Source organism: Catharus ustulatus, chromosome 25 (genome assembly GCF_009819885.2).
Source record: "Catharus ustulatus isolate bCatUst1 chromosome 25, bCatUst1.pri.v2, whole genome shotgun sequence".
NCBI classification, from domain to species: domain Eukaryota; kingdom Metazoa; phylum Chordata; class Aves; order Passeriformes; family Turdidae; genus Catharus; species Catharus ustulatus.
Window position 1 is genome coordinate 336223 of NC_046245.1, and position 22150 is coordinate 358372.

The 22150-nt window shown below is 41.6% G+C and overlaps 1 protein-coding gene across 1 annotated transcript; it reads left to right on the forward strand.

The window, feature by feature from the left end:
• Window positions 1–384: 384 nt before the first annotated feature.
• ST7L (suppression of tumorigenicity 7 like) lies at window positions 385–21076 on the forward strand. The gene is made up of 16 exons (XM_033080002.1): window positions 385–586; window positions 1246–1328; window positions 2211–2370; window positions 2878–2932; window positions 3454–3569; window positions 5408–5486; window positions 6277–6431; window positions 6556–6653; window positions 6932–7046; window positions 8803–8875; window positions 9587–9689; window positions 12838–12988; window positions 13106–13198; window positions 15769–15908; window positions 20258–20325; window positions 20541–21076. The coding sequence occupies exons 1-15, from the start codon at window positions 385–387 to the stop codon at window positions 20309–20311; spliced, it is 1677 nt and encodes a 558-aa protein (XP_032935893.1). The 3' UTR covers window positions 20312–20325; window positions 20541–21076.
• Window positions 21077–22150: the final 1074 nt, after the last annotated feature.

Consider the following 22150-nt stretch of genomic DNA (forward strand, 5'->3'; position numbering starts at 1 on the left):
GAGTCAACGAGCAGGGTGCCCAAGCTGGAAGAGCCCCGCCCTGGCCGTACCGGCCCTGTCCCGGCGTGCCCCGTGGGCTGAGCCGGCCGGGAGCTGCAGCCCGGAAGCGCGGCCGTCGCCATCTTAGCTGCGGGCAGACGCCGTGTTCCCACCATCATAGCAACGGGCAGGGTTTTCGCTACCGAGAACACGGCGGTGGCCAACCTGCCGCGTCCCGGAGCCTCCGGAGATACCCGGAGATCCACGGCTGTGCTGTGACGGACGATCGGTCCGCGCTTGGCCCTGGAGCAGCGGTGCTAGGGTGGGTGAAGGGGCCACCCGCGCTGGCGGAGCCCCGCCCCGCGGCTTGTCCCGCCCCTGTCCCGGCGTGCCCCGCTGGCGGTGATGGCGGAGGGCAGCGGCAGCGCTGGGAGCGGCAGCGCTGGGAGCGCCCGCGGGCCGCCCTCGGCGTTCCGGCGTTGGGAGCAGCTGCGGCGGCGGGCTGCGACGCCCTGGGCTCGCGGGCTCCTGGCCGTGGCCGCCGGGCTCGGGCTCCTGTACGCAGTGCTGCGGGTGCCGGTGCGGCTCCGGGACGGCCTGGCGGCCGGTGAGGGCGGCAGGGGCGGATGGCGCCGGGGGGAGGCGGCCCCTGCCTGTGGAGCAGGCCCGGCCGCACGCTGGGCTGTGTCGGGAGTTGTATCCAGCGGTTGTGTCCTCTGGAGCCCTGCCCTGGCCACCACTGTCCCTGTCCAGCCTGCGCTGGTGGCAGGTGATGGGGCTGATGTGCAGTTTGAGTCCAAGCCGTGGTCAGAGCACCAATAGATAATTGCATTCCCTGCACTGTGCTCTCCATAGCAGGAGGGAGACGTATCTGGAAAATGTGTGTGAGCACTGAATATAAATTTGCATCAAAATAGGATGTTTTAATCTTAAAGTGAAATAATGCGTTACATTGGCTTGTTGTGGTCCTCCAGCCACTGCATGGGTGAAACCATGAGATGCTTTGTCTAGAAATGTACAGTGGTTTGTTTTTTGGTTTTTTTTTTTAATTTTTTTATTTTTTGGTTGAATCTAAAACTTGACTGTCATAGGTAGATACAAACAAAATAATGCGTGGTGAGGATTCCTCTAACAGTGTAGCATTATAAAACTACCAGGGCTGTAGTGTACTCTATATTTGCATGCTATTTGGCATTCTTTAATAGACAAGCTATTTTTGTTTTTCAGTTCTACTTACTAAATCTGTGGTTTTGTTTCTCTTAACAGTGACTGTGTTCTTAAGCACTTTGACTCCAAAATTCTACTTTGCCCTTACAGTAACTTCATCTTTTATATCTGGACTGATATTTGTAAGTAGTCCACTTGTCTTGTTTTTTTTAACACCACTCAGATGACTTTGAGGGGTGAAGGGAATGAATACCAGACTCTAGAGGGTGCCTGTGTGCTGGGAAGGAGTTTCTGATGTATCATTGCAACTCTTCTGCTGTGTGTTGTATGTTGGGACTGTATGAGTGAGAGAATTACTTGTACAGAGTGCCAGAGTGGTTTACTGCCCCTGACTCCGCTCCAGCTGCTCCCTTGGGTCCTGTCACTGCTCACCAGAGAGGAGAGACCAGTACCTGATCCAGGCACAGGGTCCAGGTTGGTCCAGGGCTGACAGTTTGGTGTAGTCCTTGAGGGCTTGTGATATGCAGGTGTTTTTAATGGCTTCAAAAAGAGATGGTAATATTTTTGGCCCAGAATTTCTGCTAAGTGTCTGTCATTGCTGTTAACTCCTTTAGCCTCTCTCTGGTTAGCAGAACATCTCAGTTTACTGGGCCATTTTATGCTTTATTCTTTTAGATTATTTTTGTGAAATGAAAAAAACTATACCTGTGTTGCATGCTTCAAATTTGATGCTACAGTTAGGGCTACAGCCTCACTAGAAAAGGATGATATGATGTTTTTTTGCCTCTGTTCCCAGTTTTTCTATACTGGCATTTCTGAAAGGGTTTATGAGTTACCCTAATGAACTGGGCAGGGAAGAACATAACATTTGACTTTCATGTTCTGTGAGTGGTCCTGCATGACAAGACAGGCCAAACCAGATCATTAGTGTTCCTCAGTATGAGATAAGTCCCATCCCTGATCATTTGCAAGGGGATGTTCTCACTGTGATCACTCTTCATCCCTCCTGTTTTCTGAGAGGTGTCACCTAAGGAAATTTCTGGTGCTTTTTTCTCTGGTGACAGGTGTTTGAGTGGTGGCACTTCCGAAAATACGGCACGTCTTTCATCGAGCAGGTTTCTGTGAGCCACCTGAGGCCCCTCATCGGGGGTGCAGAGAGCAGCCCCCCAGCCCCAGCAGCTTTCTCGGCGGGGGACAATGAGAGCAGCAGGCAGAACATGCCAGGTGATTCCTGATGTGTCCCAGGAGCTTTCCTGAAGCTCTGAGGTGGCTTTTAATGGCTTTGGCTCTGCATTAGTGCTTCTGAAAAATGGACAAAGCCTGCATCTAACAGTGTTTTGTTAGCAGTGGTAAAAATAAACTAATAATAATATTTTTTTACTCTAAACCGTTCATTGTTAAAAATATGATTTAGCAAATATTAAACATTTAACTAAAACTGTTTCAGTAATATTAGTTATTTACTGTTCAAAATATGTGCAAGGTAAATATTGCCTGAGTTTACATGCATTGCTTAATCTTCCCACCCTGTGCTTTTGTACCCCAGAAATGTTGGGGAGCAAAAATACTTACGGAATAGCAGAAGTTTATGAAGATGATGATTGCATAATAATAAAATTAAAGCAGCTTTTGAAAGCACAACTGGTTTTGCATTACTGCATTTTAACTGTAAGGTAATATTTCCCGTGCTTTTAATTTAAAAAGTACTTTTCTTTTTTTTTAATTCCTCAGAGTGCAAAGTGTGGCGAAATCCTCTCAATCTCTTCAGAGGGGCAGAGTATAGCAGGTATTAATTATCTTGCTTTCCACTGCATATTTTTTAATTTAATTCGGGGCGTGCACATGACTTCTTCACAGAACTTGCACTGGTAATGTCAGGAGACAGCTGCAGACCTGCAAGATTGTAGGGGTGATTGATACCAATCCTGTATTTAAAAGGCACCAAGCCAACCTTTGGCAGTTTCAATGTTAAGAACAAAAATATTACTGTAACGTCAGGGCTTTTGGGGAGTAAAATAGGAAAAAAAACTTTATTCAGAGTTGTGACAGTGATTCCCTATCTAAATTCTCTTTTATTAAACTATATTGTAAATCTCCCAGTGGTACTTCATGGGAAAAGCTGGTTCTAGGAAGCAGTTCCCAAGCAGTTTGGAACTTCACAGATTATTGAACAGTAGTACTTGAAACTTCTTGTTGGTAGCTTTAGTATTTTATTACAGATTTTCTGCACTAGGCACATGAGATATCCCCTTGGTATCAGCATTGCTAATTTCTAGGAATGCCTCAGTGAAATTTCTGCTGTTCTAGGTACATGTGGGTGACTGGGAAGGAGCCTCTTACTTACTATGACATGAATTTGTCTGCTCAAGATCACCAGACCTTTTTCACGTGTGACACGGATGCCCTTCGGCCTTCAGACACAGGTACTGATGTCTGTGTGAGGTGTGTGAGTGCTGGGCAGTGCTGTGGGCTTTTAGTGAGCTTAAAGGAGTGCAGGTTATCCTGTCAAATACTTTATGAAACTGTGGCCTTTCTCAACTCCTGGAGAGGTTTAATAGATGTAGAGGATCATAGAGTGGTTTGGGCTGGGAGGGGTTAAAGCCCATCCAGTTGCACCCGTGCCATGGGCAAGGACACCTTCCACTGTTCCAGGCTGCTCCAACCTGGCCTTGAAATTTAGTGTTCAGTGAAATTTAGTGGAAAGATGTTTTCTGTTGTGCGTTCTCTACAGCTTTAGTGCTGTCTGGCTCCTGACATTTTTTAAGATCTCACACATTTCAAATAATTAATACAATATTGAAAATCTGGATTATATTCTCAACAACCAAAATGTGGTCTCACTGAAACCTTAGTAATGAATAGTGCAGTCTCCAGATTTTTTTCTTTGTGTTCCACATGTTTAGTGCAGAAAATGTTCTTTACCTGGTTATTGTCAGTGTGGGTGTGAATTATTGTCAATTTGTCACATTCCGGAGGTGTTCCTTGTCAGCTGACTGTGACATGTTTGATATGAAAGATGTGTTTTTATTTCACAAAAGGGAGTGAATTGTCTCGCTTGCTGAGCCAAGACTAATATTTTGTTTCCGAAAGAAAACTCAAATATTTTTCCACGTTATTCTTGTTGGACAGCAGGAGGTTTTGTTCCAAAAGAAACATGTATAGATTCTTCAGTTTTCTTATCGTCCTTGAGATAGGCCAGATATGGAACTCCATGAATGTAAGGTTTTGGAGTTCTTTCAGAACTGGTTTTTAGTGTGAAAGTTAATAATCCTGCATAGAAAATGGGAGCTCTGAGAGTGTTGTTTTCCTAGAAGTTGATTTTCACTTTGTGTTTTCCAGTTTTACCAAATGGAAGCGTGGTGGGGAGGGATTTAGAGTTGTTGTATTGAAATAATTTTGAATTCAAGTTGTAGTTCAAGGGACACTTCTGAATAGACTTCACCCTTTTGACTTGTTCCCTAGAACACTTTCTAATAAGCTGATAAATGCATATCTTGAATTGGCTTTGCCATGTGATGCCACTCAAGTGTACTTTATAAACTTAAAAATAAATTGTTAACCCTTTATGATCTGACAGTTGTTTAAAATAATCATGGACCAGAATTCCAGGATGGTTTGGGTTGGAGGGAACCTTAAAGCTCATGCATCTACACCCCTGCCATGGCTGGGACACCTCCCACTGCCCCAGGCTGCTCCAACCCCAGTGTCCAGCCTGGCCTTGGGCACTGCCAGGGATCCAGGGACAGCCACAGCTACAACTTAATATTGAAGTACAAAACTACCTGTGCAAGACACCACTTACTCCATCACCGTTTTCTTTGAAGTTCTGTTTGAAAACTTAAAGTTCTGTGCAGGTCTATGCAAGAACCTGTGTTTAACAATTGCTCCTGCCAAGCTTTCAACAAATCTTGGGAAATGCTTCCAAAAATCTGTAACAACTTAGAAATTGTACATCTGCCTGGTTGTGTAAGCTGGGTCTGTGCTCCTTGTAGGAGTTGTGAATGGTCAGTGAGGAATCTTCCTGCTGGTGTTGCTTTCTTAAACTAAATTTGGGGCGTAATGAGCTGTTGCAAAAATTTGGTGCTTGTGGTAGGAACAGGCTGAAATTGAAACACTTATTTGTTCTTCCTTATAACAATGGTAGAACAAACAGGAATTTTCAGCCTGGAAGGGAATGTTGATTAGAGCTGGCTCCGAGCAGCCAGTGTTGGCTGGCCTGGCTCCTGGGTGTGTCACAGGTGTCCTGTCCGTGTTTTCACAGTCATGCAGAAAGCGTGGCGGGAGAGGAACCCGCAAGCCCGGATTAAAGCAGCATATCAAGCTCTGGAGTTGAACAATGAGTAAGTTTATGAGTTCAGTTGCTGTGTTTCTAGTGTGAAGGATTAAGTGGAAGGATACTGAGCACACTATCAGCTTCTTCATCAAGTAATTCACTTTTAGCAAAGTTCTTAATGCTTAAAGGGGACTCTTTGGACTGGGAATTGCACTTGGAGCTGTAAATTGCCCTGAAGTATTGAACTGTCCTACTAAAAACATCTTTTGTGTTGCTTTTTCCTTATATCTTGTATTACTGGCAATAAAAAATGATAAATCTTATTTAAGTACAGAATTGTCTCAACTGAATATAAGATCATGTATTTCAGAGGTGTCATTGTGGTGGAACTGCATTTGGAATTCAGAGGTGCCACTCCTGTAAAGGATTTAAAAATACTCTGTAGCATAAGCCAAAGAATTTCACCCACAGCTCTGATCCATTTTGTTGTGTTGTCTTGGTTATTTTTGCGTGATATTTTGAAAAAACAAACCAAACAAAGAAAAACCTTTCCAGACAATTACAGACCATTTTTACAGTTTCAAGAAAAATAATTTAACTTGCTTTAACAATTTTTTCCTTTGCTTTTTCTCCAAATGGGAGGGGTGTGTGTGAATTTTTTTCTGCAAAATGGAAAAGATTTCTTTTTTCCTGTCACTCCTCCCTTTAACTCAAGTCAGTATTTTGGAATTTTAATATTGTCAATGCTTACATCTTAAACGTAAGTGAATCTTGCCCATTTCTAATACTTCTGACACTTACTAAAAATACTAAACTTCCTTCCTCAAAATAACTAGTAGGGTTTTGTCTTATTTCAGTTGTGCTACTGCATATGTCCTCCTGGCTGAGGAAGAAGCAACAACTATTGTGGATGCTGAGAAATATTTCAAGCAGGCTCTGAAAGCAGGAGAAATGATTTACAGAAAATCTCAGAACTGCCATTCCCAGAGCCCCCAGCACGAAGCACAGCTGAGTAAGGACTTTGAATCACACGAACTCCTGGGTTTTTGTGAACAGAAATGTAAAACTGAAGTTCTGATTGGAGAGATAAGGACTGAAACTGATGGAACAATATTTTTTTTTGTCTTTATAATCAGGAAGAGACACCAATGTATTGGTGTATGTGAAAAGAAGACTAGCTATGTGTGCCAGGAAACTTGGAAGAATACGAGAAGCAGTAAAAATGATGAGAGATGTAAGTAAAAGTAAAAAAAACCAACCGAGTTAACCATTGTTTTCAGTCACATTGTCCTAATTGATGGTTTTAAGTTAATTTCTAGGCATCATAATTAATCTAATTGAATTATTTTTCCATTAGATTTGCACATCATTATTGAATGGGGCTTTGAGTAACCTGGTCTAGTAGAACCATTAGAACATTATAAAATCCTGTATCATACTGATTTCTATTAAGTATTTCAGTGATTCAACTGCAATTCTATATGTAATTTATTTCTCTTTACTGACTTGCAGTTGATGAAAGAGTTTCCACTTCTCAGTATGCTGAACATCCATGAAAACCTCCTGGAGGCCCTTCTGGAGTTACAGGCTTATGCAGATGTCCAGGCAGTTTTAGCCAAGTATGATGGTGAGTGATGCCTGTTGGGAAATGTGGGTGCTTTTGGATGAGAGTGTAGGTGGGGTGGGCAGGGGATGTCTGTCCACAGGCAGGGCTCTGCCCTGACCTCAGCAAGGTGAGCAGGTTCCCTTCATCAGCAACAAATGCGTGCTCGTGGAGTGCAGGTCAGCTTCTCCTTTTGACTAGGCAAACTGAATTGCATATGAATGACTTTCTATGTTTTAAGTTACTTCTAATCTGTAAGGAAATCCTTGCTTCAGTTCAAGGATTATTTTAATTAATCTCTTCTACATCCCTGCATATGCCTAAATTCATCAGCCTTTCTCAGCCAGCACATAGCCCTGTAAGTAATTGATGTGAATGAGCTGGAAAAGTTAGTTTTCCTTTTTGTCATCTTCCAGGCTTGGTCTTGTGCTTCTGTAATACTGAGGTTGCTTGTCAGAGATGAGCAGTGTGCAGTCATGCAGCTGCCACACATCAGTGGTGTGCATCAAATGGTGCAGTTTGCTTTCACTCATCATCTCAATTAGTACATTTCAGATATTCTGTAAGTCTAAATAAAGGCTAATAAAATACTTATTAATAATACTTATTAATTTTAATAGTAAAATACTTCTTTTTATTGCCCTCAGTTTTGCCACCTAGATAGTGCCCACTTTATGAGAGTACAGAGGGCTGCTGTCAAAGCAGGGCCTTAGATCACCTTTGGAATGGAGGGACATAGCAGCATTTTATGACAGTTATTCTCAGAAGTTGATGAGTTCTCTTAGGTCAAATCTTTCTTGCCTCAGGGAATCAAATGTGTGCTATTTTTGCCCAAGTCCTGTGCCACTTGTACATGGCCAGCCTAACACCCAGCTCCTGTTCCTTGATCCTCTTCTGTGTGGATTTTGTTTAATTTATGAAGACCATTTGCACTTTGCCCAGTGCTTCTTTCTGTTAACACCGGGAATTGTGACACTTTCTTAAGAAAGCTTTGCTGATTTTTTTCTGAGCATCTGGAAAAATGAGTATGAGCTTCAAACTCCCTGCAGCACCTCTGTGTTTTGCTTGACACAACAGCCGGACTTGTAGTAAGTGATGGACAGGCCCAGGATGGGATTTACAAAAAAAGCAAGAATCATCTGACTATACACAACGTGGTACTTGGGAATTAGACCCCAGACTTTGTCTGCTTTTAAAGTAAACTTGCACTGTGGAGTGCTAACCTTCTAATCTGTAATTGTCAGCTCAAACTTGGCTTCAGATATTCTACAAAGCTACAAGTAATAGAACTTTCCCCTGTGGAACTGCAGAAGAACGGAAATTGCATTTTTGTTAAAATTCATCTACCTGTCTGTAATGTAATTTTTTGCAGTCAGCTTCTGGTCAGCCTCTCAGTATTGTATAAAACTGTGTTCGTGCACAATTGCAAAATTAAGTAAGGATTAGAAGCTTACTTTAAAACTTTGTGGGTTAATACAGAAAATCCATTCTGTTCTTAAGTGTATTTATGTGTTCATCTTTTTGGATTCAGTTTCAGTGTGTTGGTACATTTAGAAACAAAAAATAACTCTATCACCTAAATACAGCTTGGAGTCTCGATCTGAGACTGGCTGGTGACTGTGCAAAGAAATTCAGAGTTTCTAATCACAGCTGAAATGTTCCAGATGTTACATTCATTGTCTCCCATACCCTAGGAAAAATGTTTAACTCAAAGGATGTGGGTTTAAAATGTTTTTGTTGCCTTGGAATCTTACAGCTTAATTATTTTATTTTATCACAGATATCAGTCTTCCCAAGTCAGCAGCAATATGTTACACAGCAGCTCTGCTAAAAGCCAGAGCTGTTTCAGAAAGGTAAGCAAGGACGTGTGAAAACAATGGTTTGTTGCTAATCTTGGGTTTTGATATAAAATATGAAGGAAAAAGAAATCTTTTATGTTTTAAAATTACTTCTAATCTGTAAAGAAATATTTGCTTTGATTAGAGGATTATTTTAATTTTTTAATATTTTTTACATCCCCGGTTATACCTAAATACATAGCAGTAACAAGCTTGCAAGAGCAAGTTGAGTGTATTTATACAAAAACATATATTTGTGTGTGTAATAGAACACAATTTAAAACTACTTTTAAGTATCCGTAAAGTTAGTACAGGTGAGGATGTTTTCCACAAGCCTCTGTATTGGCCAAGTGCTTTTGTACAACTTCTGTTTTCAGTGTTTTGCTGGGATTTGTTTTTGGGAGGGTGCAGGATATTTGTGGTGGTTGATGCTGACATTTCCCTGTGAGCTGAGCCCAGCTCCACCTCCCAGCAGGTGAGGCTGTGACAGGGAGCTGAGAGTCAGGGCCCTCACCTGACCTGACTGACAGGAATTTCACATCGTGTGGGCATGGATAACAGTCAGGATACCTGACTTAACATGAACATTTTTCTCCTAGAAGGGTTTGATTATCTTTCTTGATAAACTAGCCAATTTTTAATGAACTCCAAGCTTGCAGTGCAAATAACCACCTGGTTAGCATTTATTATTTATTACTTTTGTTCAAGGTGGGTTTTTCTCCTCAGGTTCTCCCCAGAAACTGCCTCCAAAAGAGGACTTAGTACAGCAGAAATTAATGCTGTGGAAGCAATTCACAGAGCTGTGGAATTTAACCCTCATGTTCCAAAGGTAAGAGTATTTTATTTCTTATTGGACCACTTGTATTGTGGACCTATGTATTCTGAAAAATACCATATTATAATATAATTTTATTATTGGAGCCTTTCCAGCCCCATGTTTTCTTGAACTTGATTATGACTCCAGCCATGGAGTTGGTAAAAACATTAGTATTTATATCAGAAATGTTTTGTGGCCAGATTTTTTTTTTAATAATAGCTGCTGTTCAAACAGGGTTTTTTGCACAAAAATTTAAACTTGGAATTTCAGAGCTCATTGGAAAATCCAGTAATGGATTTTCTGAAGGCCCTTTACTCTCAATAAAGATGGACATTAATAAATATAAATGTAGATATTTAAAGTAATAAAATAATCACAGAAGAGTTTGTGTTGGAAGGGACCTTGAAGATATCTCATTCCAGCACCCTGCTTCCAAATTCCTGTAAGTTCCCCAAACAATAATCACTCTAGTATTCCAAACCCCTTTATTCTGCTGGGCTTTCAACCATGGCTCCATGGTTATTGAAAGATCTGCAGTCACTTATTTTCTTCATCCACGTGTAAACAAGATAAGAGTCTCTCACCACAGGCTGTAATTTAATGTCTGGCATCTAAACACAGATTCCACAGAGCGTTGGGTGAATATAAAATCGTTCATGGCCTTTCCCTGTACTGGTGATGCTTTCAGTGTGAAAGCTGGAAGCAGGAGCTGGCTCAGTGCAGGGTCTAATCCTCTGCAAATGATGATGGAGCCCCAGTGGCTGCTGCTGGGGAGGCTGGAATGATCCGGCCGCCCCGTCCTGTCTGCCTGTCCAGTCCAATAGAATGTGCACTGAGGAAGCTAATTGCTGGGAGAAATTGCTGCTTGCTTGCATGACTGATCAAGAGCCTAGCAAGTTCATTTCAGACAGTCTCAGACAGATTTTTCTTTAGCCTCTGCCTTTAGGGGCAGAAGATTATAATGCATTATCATTATCTAAAAGTTCTTTTGTTTTGGGTATCCTCCAGTTGTTTCTGGAGCCTTGTATACCTTTTTAAAGAAGTTAGAGATGGTTTCAAACAGGCTGTTGTTAAAGTATGGTCTGTAGTTCTGCAGACAAATGCAGAAACTGTTTCCAGGTTTCAGTAAGTTGATTTTCTCTTCTAATTGTGCATCTGTCCATTCTTCATGGGTTTTTTTATGACAATATTGCCTTGAGGCACCAGTTGGTTAGATGGCAGAGCAGAATTTACTGGTGCAGGCTGTTTAGAGCCCTGAAATGTGTTTGGTCAAAGCAAACAAGTGAATAAGGGCAGAGAAGTGAAGCAGCTTGCCCCATGGATCACAGAGGGGAGGAAAATTTTGAATTTCCACTCTGTTCTGTCCCATAGACTAAAAATGAGTATGTAAAGCAGGAAGTCCCTCTCTTTGCACATCTGATGAAAGTGATTGTCTTTGTACGTAACATTTTGCATAAGGAAAATAAAATAAGGTTTGTTTCTCTTTGTTCTACTTTTACAAGGCTGGGGTTTGTTTGGAATGGTAGAACCAGCTAGAAAACTCAATCCTCTCAATCCATTTCAGGTTAGAAATCTCTAGCTGCATTTTGGTACTTTACAAAACAATCTTTTGCAGTCATCTTTGGAATATCTTAGAGATTTTTATTGTGTATAAAGACTTGAAAACCTTCCATTCAGTACTGAGATACCTTCAGTACTGACACCTCTCCTGTTTTATGCTTAAACATGAATGTGAAAACCTGCCAGACAGGAATTTTTCTGTTTATGTGGTAACACGGGCTCAGGGAGAGCCAAAGCCTGGAGTTGAGCACTGGTGTGTTGTGGCAATACTTGCAGTGGGGCTTCACCACCACTGCTGGGTTTATATTCCCAGTTAGCATAATGGAAAAGTGGGCACTGTGGAGAGCATGAGGAGTCAGGTCAGAGGTCAGATATTTAAGACCATTTTCCCACAGCAGTGCTGTGTGAATGATCCTTTACTGTGTTAAAAAAAAAAAAATTGAAGAGGATTAGAGGGGATTAGCAAGAATATTACCCTCTGGAGAGCAGGCCCAAGGCACTGAGAGAAGAACCTAGCCAGGCAGCAAATGTGCTTTATTTGGCTGGGGCACAACCCCATCTACATTCCTTGAAGAGTCTGAATGGGAAAAATTAAGTCCTCAAACTGGATTAGTAAATAATCTCATAGTTTGTGGCATCTGCTGAAATAAATCGGTGAGTTAGCTGCATTCTTACACTTTGGGGGACACTGCGAGGAATTGCCAGCTATGTTGATCAAAGATGGGGATTAACTTTGGCTGTCATTGAATGAGACACTGTATGGTAGGAGAGGACAGCTCACAGGTAAACAGTAGAGCTGAAACTGTCATTTCATTCTTGTAAAAAGTAGTCATCTGTTTTAAAAAACTAAGTTCAAATGAATACCTGACATTTTTAATGTACCATGAGAAAATGTGGTATGTTAAAAAATGGCATGTTTTGTGTTGCAGAGAAATAGGAAACGATTAATCCTTGTGTTCTTTGACCCCTCTGAGCATCAGATTTTCTGCTGATGGAGGGAGACGGTGGAAATTGAAAAAATCTGAAATCAAAGATACTTTGTGGTAGCCCAGTAAGACCACATTAAAAGGAGATTTTCCTGGGTTTGGTTTATTATTCTTCTTTTGGTTAGCACACTGACACTTCCAGGTTTGCTGCTCGTACTTCAGAGCTAACAAGTCCTCAACCGCCTACATTGAAACTTTCAGTGATGAAGTAATGAGCAAAAATACTGTTGGCTTGGGGATTTTTATCAGCCTTAATTTGTCCCTCATTGGTGTTGCACCTGCAGCATTATACTTAATGTGTGTTGCACAAAAATGTATTTTTATTTTGTCTTGCTGAAGCTGTATGGGGTTTTTTGGGGTTTTTTTGGGGGGATTTTTTGGGATTTTTTTGGGGTTTTTTTGTGTGTGTGTGTGTGAAAGCCTAACTTCAGAGTCACATACACAAGAGTGTGTTTTGTTGCTTTTCGTTCCTCACTTAGTGCAACCTGGCTGCTGTGTGGTAGAAGCTGCCCCCTTCTACCCTCAGTTACGCCTAAAAGGATGGTTTATGTTTCACAATCAGAGGTTTTGTAACATTCTGTGTAACCAGGTGTACTTCCCATTATTCCCTTCAGTATTTACTAGAAATGAAAAGCCTGGTGCTGCCTCCAGAGCACATTCTGAAGCGGGGGGACAGTGAGGCAGTGGCATATGCTTTCTTTCACCTCCAGCACTGGAAGAGGATAGAAGGGGCTCTAAATCTGCTGCACTGCACATGGGAAGGCAGTAAGTATCTCCTTTTATTGTTTTTCTGCCTTTACCCCTCAAAGATGGTTGGTTCTCTTTGTGAGAAGCTGGTTGCCTGGTTAGTTTCAGATCTAATGTCACTCGTCCTTTTTGCAGCATTTAGGATGATCCCATACCCATTAGAGAAAGGACATCTCTTCTATCCCTACCCGAGCTGCACAGAAACAGCAGACAGAGAACTGTTGCCAAGTAAGTGGTTTCTAAGCAGTAATGATAATAAAACACAGGCTAAGGACATATTCAGTATGTGGTATTCTGTATTTACCTTACTGTGATTTTTTTAGTTTGAGCTTCCTGTGAAGGGGATTCAGCTATTTGTTGATGTCCCTCCCAACAGATCCTGAAGCACTTGATGTGTGTGTGGTAAATGTCAGCTTGATGCTGCAATAGCCCAAGTCCTTCAGAGAAGAAATCTGTGTGTGGTACATTCAGGCTGAGTCTGGCCAGCCTTGAGAACAGCAAAGCTGACTGTTTGTTAAAAATGGCTTTTGAAAGAATTCATGGGTTTGACTGCTGTTAGAGCAACGAATCAATCCATGGTTCCAGTCCTGCATTGGGTATGCAGTAAAACCTCTCTGTGATCTTGCAGAGACTCTTTGGTTATTCTGTAGCTCCACAGAATATGCATTGCTTTCTGTCATTAATTCAGTGGTCTGTAGTTATCTGCTGGCTGCTTCCTGGAACTTTTTATACATATATTTCTATAGATTTCTACTAATATTTGATACTAAAAAGTAATTCTTACCCAACTGCTCTTTGCTTCAAGGTTGCTTTATGCAATGATGAGCCTACATGTTTTTTCCTTTGGGCAAGACAAATAAACTCTATCTTACTGCATATCCTCATGATATTTAGGAAAATAGCATTAATTTAGATTAGAATTGAGCTGTTAATTATACATCTTAATTGAATTCCTTTGGGGTTGAACTTCTGTATCTTGAAGAAACACAAATCCCCTGGGACTGGAAAGGGCTACTGCAAAAGCACCAGCAGAGACCACAGCTGTGGAAAGGAAAACTGCACAGACGCGTTTCTATTTAAAAGCCTGAAGTTATATTTAAAATGTGTAATTTAAATTTGCCCCCAGACTGCTTTAAATTACTCATTTCTCACTTATGCAGGATATTGCACAAGGAATTCCTTGGTTAGCAACTAACCCTAAATTGTAGACTTCCCAGCATAATTAAACACCAACACATGCAGATATTTCAACAGGATCACTCACGCATTCCTGTTATGTTTTAAATATAAAACTACCTATAAATAAAATCATCTTAACACTTTTATTGCAGTACTTCCTCGAGAAATCTTGACGCTTAATTTTAAAGAAATGTATCTATTTAAATAATGTTGACCAAATCAATGATTCAAAAAACCGGGATTGGTCTGATGAGTAACACGTTTCAAGTGTCTGTGAACTGTATAGAATTAGTCTAGTTGTCTTTTCCTATTCTGAATTTGGTTTTAATTTCCCAGTGCAGGAAAAGCTACTGCAAAAAGAATTAGTTCCTATTTTTTTAAACACTTTCCTAAATTATATTGCTCCATGTTTTAGAAATGAGGGGAGTTTCTATGTAGTATGAATCTCTGGGTGCCATTAACATCTCTTGATGTTACACATGGATCTCCAAATATTCTACTTAATTGTGCTCCAGAATCCTGTCGTAAAACAAAAACAAACCCTGAGCATTTTGCCATTAATGAGTTACAAGAGCACAAGGCACTTTTCCTGGGTTTACTCTTCTAATGGTGCCTCAATGTGCTAGCATTCAGAAGCAGGAACTGGGAGGGTAAAGTGTCTTTTTCCTCCACAGACTTCAGTTTAAGAAAGAATACAATTCTATTTTTTCATTTTACAATAAAAAAGACTCATTTATAATTTCAGGTTTTTGTTGGATTTTTAAATCAGCTTGTCAAGAAGGGCAGTCCTTTTAGAATTACTTGTGTCTATAGAAACTATTTTCTTCTTCATTTAAAAATCTTTTAAAATCATTGGATAGAAATCAGAGCTGCAGGTATCCAGAGCCAGTAATTGCAAATTCACCCAGCAGGTCCTCAGGAGTGACCAGTAGTAGTGTTGTGAGTGCTGAAAGCTCCACAGGGCACCCTTAGCCTGGCTAATCACCTGCTTTGGATTTTGTTACCAGAGATTGGAAATTGCAAGGAGCTGCTATGTACAGAATTTATAACCCAGTCCTGGCACTGTTTTCCTTGAGGTCTGCTCTGTCAGCTGCTCTGAACAGATTTACTGTAGTCTGCAACCAGGAGTCTTCAAGAAGTACTAAGAAATAGATGTGTGTACAGCATGCTGGTTGTTTTGTACTTGCTCAGCTTCTTGCAGGGTGCAGAGATGTGTCCTTCTTTGCAGGTAGCAGGATTAGAGCTCCAGAGAGCTGAAGACACTTGAATTGTTTTAGTTGTTTTGGGTAATTTTGACAGCTCATGAATTTCACAGGTGTCCCTCTGTCCTGTTAGAAATGTAGGTACCAAAAACTGAGCCTGATGAAGTGCTTCAAAAATAAAGCCCATGGAAGTGAAAAAGAAGGCTGGGAAGAGAATATTAATGATGAAAACAAATATGTAAAGACTGTTAATAATGAACACAAGCATGTGATGTAGGGGACAAATTTTTAAGAAGTTAAGATGTGCTGCAGGAGTCTTTCCTTCTGAAAGTCCAGAAATGAGTTACAAGTCCATAAATAATTCAGAAAGCAGTCCTTGATTATCAAATGTCAACATTGTTCATTTTTCCCTTTCAGCATTTCATGAAGTCTCCGTTTACCCCCAGAAGGAACTTCCCTTTTTCATCCATTTCACAGCAGGCCTGTGTTCCTTTTCAGCCATGCTGGCTCTCCTTACCCACCAGTTCCCTGAGCTGATGGTTGTTTTTGCTAAAGCAGTAAGTACTGTCTCTGTCATGGGGCTTGCTCAGGTGTCTCTTGAGTTTTTAGGAATTTTGAGATCCAGGGTGAAGTAGCCTTCTGTGCCTGTCTCTTTTCTCTCTCTCTGCCCTGCTCTTTTTAGGGTTTCTTTCCCTCACTTATTTGTTAACATCTGCTGTCTGTAGCCTTGCCACCCTTCCCTGATTTCTGGAAGCTGAGGAACAAAGTGCATAGGCAGCTTCTCAAACTACTGCAAGCAGTAAGTTTGGCCTTTGTTGAACTGTGGATCTTGTGCAGCAGAGCAGAGTAGCAAATAAAGAGCTCTGAACTCCAAAGGGAATCATTTATTCTGGCTTTGCTAGTCAAAATGGAGGGTAAAAGACATTTGTGTGCTGGCTGGTTTAGTGCAGGTAATGGAGACCCAGGAGGAGAGCCCTACTTTTTCAAGAATACTTTGTTCCTCTAAGTGTTGGCTTTACTAGTGAGCCCAGTCCAGTGTCCAAGCCATGCAGGTCTGAGAGTGGGGCCTCATTTCCACACAGTGGTGTTGATCTTCATCCTGGAAAATGTAGTTGGACGTGCTGGTGACAAATTTCAGTTCTGCTCATAATTGGCTGGGTTCATAGTAACTAGGGGCTAACTCTCTGCTTGATTAATTCTGTAAGGGCTGCATTAGCAAAGTTGTATGATTTCCAAAGAGATACAAGGTCAAATGTTATGCTAACAAAGAGTTACTTGGTGAAGTTCTCTCTGCTGGGTTTCTTGAACCAAAAAAGAGAAAAGACTTTGTACAATTGAGTTGGCTTTGCAGTTGGGATGTCCAGTGACATGTCCAAGTATGGGGGGAAAGCCTTCCAGGGTTTAGTCATTTGGCAGTGTGTTTATTTGGTTTATTTTCTTTAGGAAAAGATGGCTAGCATCTGTTGAGCTGAAAAGAGATGATCAAGAAGAGTGCACATTGCCACAGCATTCCCCCAGCCAGCTCAGTGGTGGCAGGCACAGACAAAGGGGCTCTCGACACTCCGTGAGGCTGTTTATCAGCAAAAGTTGAAATTGTGTGCTGAGATCATCAGGCAGGAAGGGAATTCTGTATTACTCTCTTGAGATTGACAGCTGAGAAGGAAATACCAACTTCCAGTATTCTGCTGTTTTAGCTAGAATTAGTATTGACTCTCAATCATAACTCTAATGATAAAAATTCTTCCATATTTTACTTATTAGATGATTGTACTTGTGATTCCATTCCTGATGTTTTCAGAGGGATTCAGAGAACTTGTAAGAAATGATACTCACCATCAAAGTAGCATTTTTGGTTTTATTACTCACAACAGGCGTGTTGTGTTGCATCTAGCTGACTTGAGGTCCCTTCCAACCCAAACCATTCTGTTATTCTGTGATTCTGTGTTTTGGTTAATAGATTGCTTCTATAGTTTAACTACAGATAATGCTGTGATGGCTGCTAACAATTTATACATACTCTCTTGTCTGCTGGAGGTCTGTAGTAGTAACATCTACTTGAATTTTCATACCAAAAATGGAAGATTATCTTGTATTTAATGATACCAGCCTTTCCACTCAAGCATACTGTCATAAAGCAATTACTACTTGCTACATTGAGCATTATATCTTCAAGTAATCCCTGTGCTTTAAGCTTTTAAAATTATTTTTCCTATGTATTTTGTTAGTTCAAGTGTTTTTCATCTTACTGTTCATTAACGTATTAAATAGAATAATTTGAGATAATAAAGTTCTAGCTGGTCTATCTGGAGTGCTTTGGCCATAGATAAAAGCATTGCAAAATGTGTTTCCAGCTCTTGAATTTCCAAGAAACCTAGAACACAGTTTTAGGAATGGCAATTCAAAAGTACTGTATGTGGAATTTTTCACTGTTAATCTCCAAGCAGTGACTCCTTAGATTACATTTCAGTTACTTCTTAATCAAACTTTTTTTTTCCAGCAGTTGAATCCACAGCGGGCTGAATGCCTCAGAAGGGGTTTAAGAAGTTGAATACCTTTCTGTGGACTTGAGAAGTCTGAGTTTACATATTTTCATTTGTTAGTGCTTGAGTTTGTTTCCTCCATAATAAATCACTGGGTAAACCTTGGCAAATTGCTAAAAGTCTTCCAAGTGGCCAAAAATCACAAGGAAGCATTAGCTGGTTCCAGTGTACACAGTGTGACCAGCAGCAGGGCTGGAGCGCTGGCACCGGCACCGCCACGATTTCGGGGGCCTGGGGGGCTGCACGTGCTGGGGATGCTGCTGGCACAGCCTTGAGCATTTCCTGATGTGCCAGAGCCCACTGAGGTGCCATGAGGCTGTGGCTACCGAACCCCTGGAGGGTCCAAGGCCTGGTTGGATGTGGCTTGGAGCGCCTTGAGACAGTGCCAGGTGTCCCTGCCCTTGACAAGGTGTTGCAATTAGGGGAATTTAAAGTCCTTCCTAACCCAAACTGTTGTAGGATTCCGTGTTAACCGTTCTAGGATTCCATGCTGTGTGAGTTGGTGCTGGTGAGGACAGTGAACAGGCAGTGGTGGAGGATCCACAGGAGCTGCAGGACCAGTGCAGGTGCTCCCTGGGCCTCGCTGCTTGTTTCATTCAGATTCCTGATCTCTTGGAGAACCACACTGTTCTTGATCAGCAGACATCTCTGTTTCTGAAGTAATTGCTGTTCAGATTCTTCACAGTAAGTGACAGAAGGGAGGAAGGGATGCAAATGACAATAATCTGAGCAGCTCTCTGAACAAACTGAAAAACACTGCTAGATAAAACAACTTATATCAGAGTTGCAGACAAAAGGGTCTGATTGTTTCATCATTCAGTATGAATTCTTATTTTTTAATAATTACATAGATGGAAGACTGGGTGGGACTGTGAACAGATCTCAGAAGTTCCTGAAAACACTGAACATACCTTTATAGAATCATGGAATGGTTTGGGTGGGAAAGGACCTTAAGGCTCATCCTGTTCCATCTCCTGCCATGGGCAGGGACACTTTCCAGTATCCCAGGGTGCTCCAAACCCTGTCCAGCCTGGCCTTGGGCACTTCCAAGCATGCATGGGGCAGTCACAGCTTCTCTGGACATTCCAAGCAGATCAATCCCATTTTTCACATTGGAACCTTACATTACTGGAATAGACCAGTGTAAGTTATTATTAAAACACTGAAAAAATAGTGCAGCAGTGTTCATGCTGTATCCTACTGAAAACAGCTTTCTTTTTCAGGGAATTGGACAAAATCCTAAGACCGTCCCTGTTCCAAAGTGGTTTTATACTTTCACAACAAAGAAGGGAGTCATGGGACTTAAATTAAAAATTGGCTAATTTTTATGATTGCAAGATTAGGAGAAAATATTTTTCATTCTGGCTGTTCCCTGGCTCCCTGTTGGAGAATTCCTTGCCATTTTTTCCATGGCAGCCATCTAGGGGCAGAAAATATGGCAAAGCAGAGCCATGTCTGGCAAGTCCTGTTTTGTGTGACACTCTGCTTTACTTTAAGAACAAATCCCCCTACCACTTTCCCCAAAGCTCATTAAGTGAGACTGGAGAATTAACTTTTTAGCCAGCTGCTGAACTTTTCATATTTATAAACACTTGAGTCCTTTGCTTATCTAAGAGAAAATGTGTATAGTTTGGAGATGTGCACTTCCCTGCCAATGTATAATGAGTGGTTCTACACTTGGTAGTGAAAAAAAAGCCTGAAGTTTCCTGTCAGAGCTGAGTGTCGATGCCAAGGGCAAAGGTTTCTTGCCTTGCTAATCTACATCTTAACTCATGCACTTAATGTGAAGGTGCCACACGCAAACAGGCAGGGAAGAAGCCCACTGCAAGGAAAAGCTCCTACACTGCTGTGAATGTTATGTTTTAAAAGCCTTTTTAATGTAATATTTGAGGTTATGATAGAAGCCAGGAGGGCCAAAGTAAAACTTTAAAAGTAAATGAGTCCTGTTGTTGCTAACTCGTGAAGTGAGGGTTTGTACAAGGATAACCTGAGTGCCAGCAGAATATCTGGGGGATGGGTTGAGAAGGTGCAGGGGAGTTTGCACGATTTGTTTTAGCCTAATCTTACTTCTGGAACTGTTTAGATGGCACCTAGAATATGGATCCTGTCTGGAAGCACAGATTGGTCTTGGTGGATGGGCTGTTCAGTTTGAGTCCGTGACCTGTAAATAATCTATGCCTGAATATTGAAAAAATAAGGTGATCTTTAAGGTCCCTTCCCACCTAAACCGTTCTGTGATTCTCTGAGATCCCCTGTCCTCCCCTCCCTGTGTGTTGAGCCCTGAGGGGCCGGTGTTGAGCAGCTGGAGAGCTGTGGGCTGGAGGAACGCCGTGCTAACCCTGTGCTAACCCTGTGCTTCTGCCCAGGTGCTGCGGGTGCTGTGGCCGGTGAGTGCCCCCAGCGTGCTGGCCTCCAGCTGAAGGGACCGTGCTGGGTGAGTGGGCAGGGCTGGAGCTGGGCCTTCCCTGTGTCTGCAGTAGTGTCTGATGTTTGCAACCAGCCTGTTTCATGGCATCAGCAGTGAAGGGATGGGAATTGTGTTGCTCTGAGGGAAAGACACAGGGTGGTGTTTTGTTCATACCTTGAGACTGCAGAAGGAAGTTGGTTTGGATACTGAGCTGATTTGTTTTTGTGTTCTGTTTCTTCCAGAGCTTTGGGACTCTTCTTTCACCTTCATCTTCACTATGGAACACACTGAGGTCCTGCTGCTGTCCAGCCCCTGGCACCAGCTCACTCTAGTGCGACTGGAGTGTATTTTCCATTATAGTTTGGGTTTATTCTCATGAGCCTCGCTTGGTGCTTGGCTGACCCCCAGCTGTGGGAGCCGAGGAAGAAATCTGGGCTCTTCAAACTGATATCCTTGACAGGCTTCCATGTTGATGGTGCTTAACATGTGAATTTCTTCTTTGGCCTTAATCTAAAATTATCTAAGAAAATAGTTCTTGTTGAGCAATAGTTTATTGCTCTCTAAATCACTTGGACAACTGGAAGCTCATACTTCCTCTGTAAGAAAGGAGAATACACAAACTGAGCAGGTGTTTGGAGTATTGATGCTTCCTTCTCAGCTGCAGATGCACCAGATACTTGGCTTAGATTTAATTTTATAAGCCTTTTTCAAAATATTTGTTAATAGCAAAGTATGGTTCTGCTTTCTTTATTAAAAGGTTGCTACTTAACACATTGAATTTGTTGACTTCTTAAGTGTCTGTTTAATATAGATTATAATGTGGAAACAAAGATTTGTTTCTTATTTGTTTCTTTTCTATCTTATGAGCTTGCATTGCTCAAGGAGATGGTAAACTCCTCTATTTGATGTTACTTCTTTAGATTTATTCTTCAAGACAAAGCATTTTGAAAGACAGGATGGCTGCTGAAACTGCCCACAGTGTTTGATATCTGCATGGGAGTCTGTTGGGGACCTGAACTTTCACTTGTTAGTCCAAAGTAGTGTCACTTGATATGAAGATGTGAACAGAATGGAGATGTGGAAAACTCTGAAGGATTTGCTTCACATGCAGGGTTTGCTACTGCAGAGGTGCAGGGATGCCTGTGGCAGTGGTTTGAGGTAATTGGTGTGGCTCCCATTTCCTCTCTCCCATTTGAGCAAAAGTCTTTTCCTGCACAGGTCTGCTGCTTGGCATGGGGGAAGCAGAGTCATGTCAGCCCAGGCTTCTTAGAAGGGGAAGTGATAAAAATAGCACAGGCTTGTGGATTAATGCTAATTCATGAAAACCCATCATCTTACTTTTTGCAGATAAGCACATTTGCTTACCCCTAAGAACTGGGGAGATTTTACACATTTACTCTCCACTATATTTGTGAATGTTTGTGACATTGATGACTTCTTCCAAAGGTGGTGCAAATTAATTCAGTTTCTGAATCCTGGATGGAAGAGGCTTGCTGTAGCTGCTGTGTTCTCTGAAACAATCCCGACATCAGTCAATTCCAAGTCATTTGAATTGACTTAAAATACCTCCTTATACAGAAGATCAAGAATTAATTATTTTTCTTTTTCCTAATTTTCAAATGCTTCTTTATCTTGTAAACCAAGTTCTGTGAGGCAGAAAGTCACCTCAGCATCTCATCTAAGTATAGTTTATTTGTAACTCTGAAGGGAAACACACTTGGTTGGGTAGAAGTGCCATTGTTTGCTCTCCACTTTGTATTTCTGTTGACTGGACTTAAATCCAACTTAACTATTTGAATTTATCAAGGAATCAAAAGGGAACCCCTACAGAAAGATACTACCAGTGTTTTTG

What these genes read in the sequence shown, in the direction of transcription:
- ST7L (XM_033080002.1), top strand. Translation starts at nt 385, where the DNA reads ATGGCGGAGGGCAGCGGCAGCGCTGGGAGCGGCAGCGCTGGGAGCGCC. An exon ending in GCCAGAGCTGTTTCAGAAAG is followed by an intron (nt 8,876 to 9,586) that starts GTAAGCAAGGAC and finishes TTTTCTCCTCAG; the next exon opens with GTTCTCCCCAGAAACTGCCT. An exon ending in TTAACCCTCATGTTCCAAAG is followed by an intron (nt 9,690 to 12,837) that starts GTAAGAGTATTT and finishes TATTCCCTTCAG; the next exon opens with TATTTACTAGAAATGAAAAG.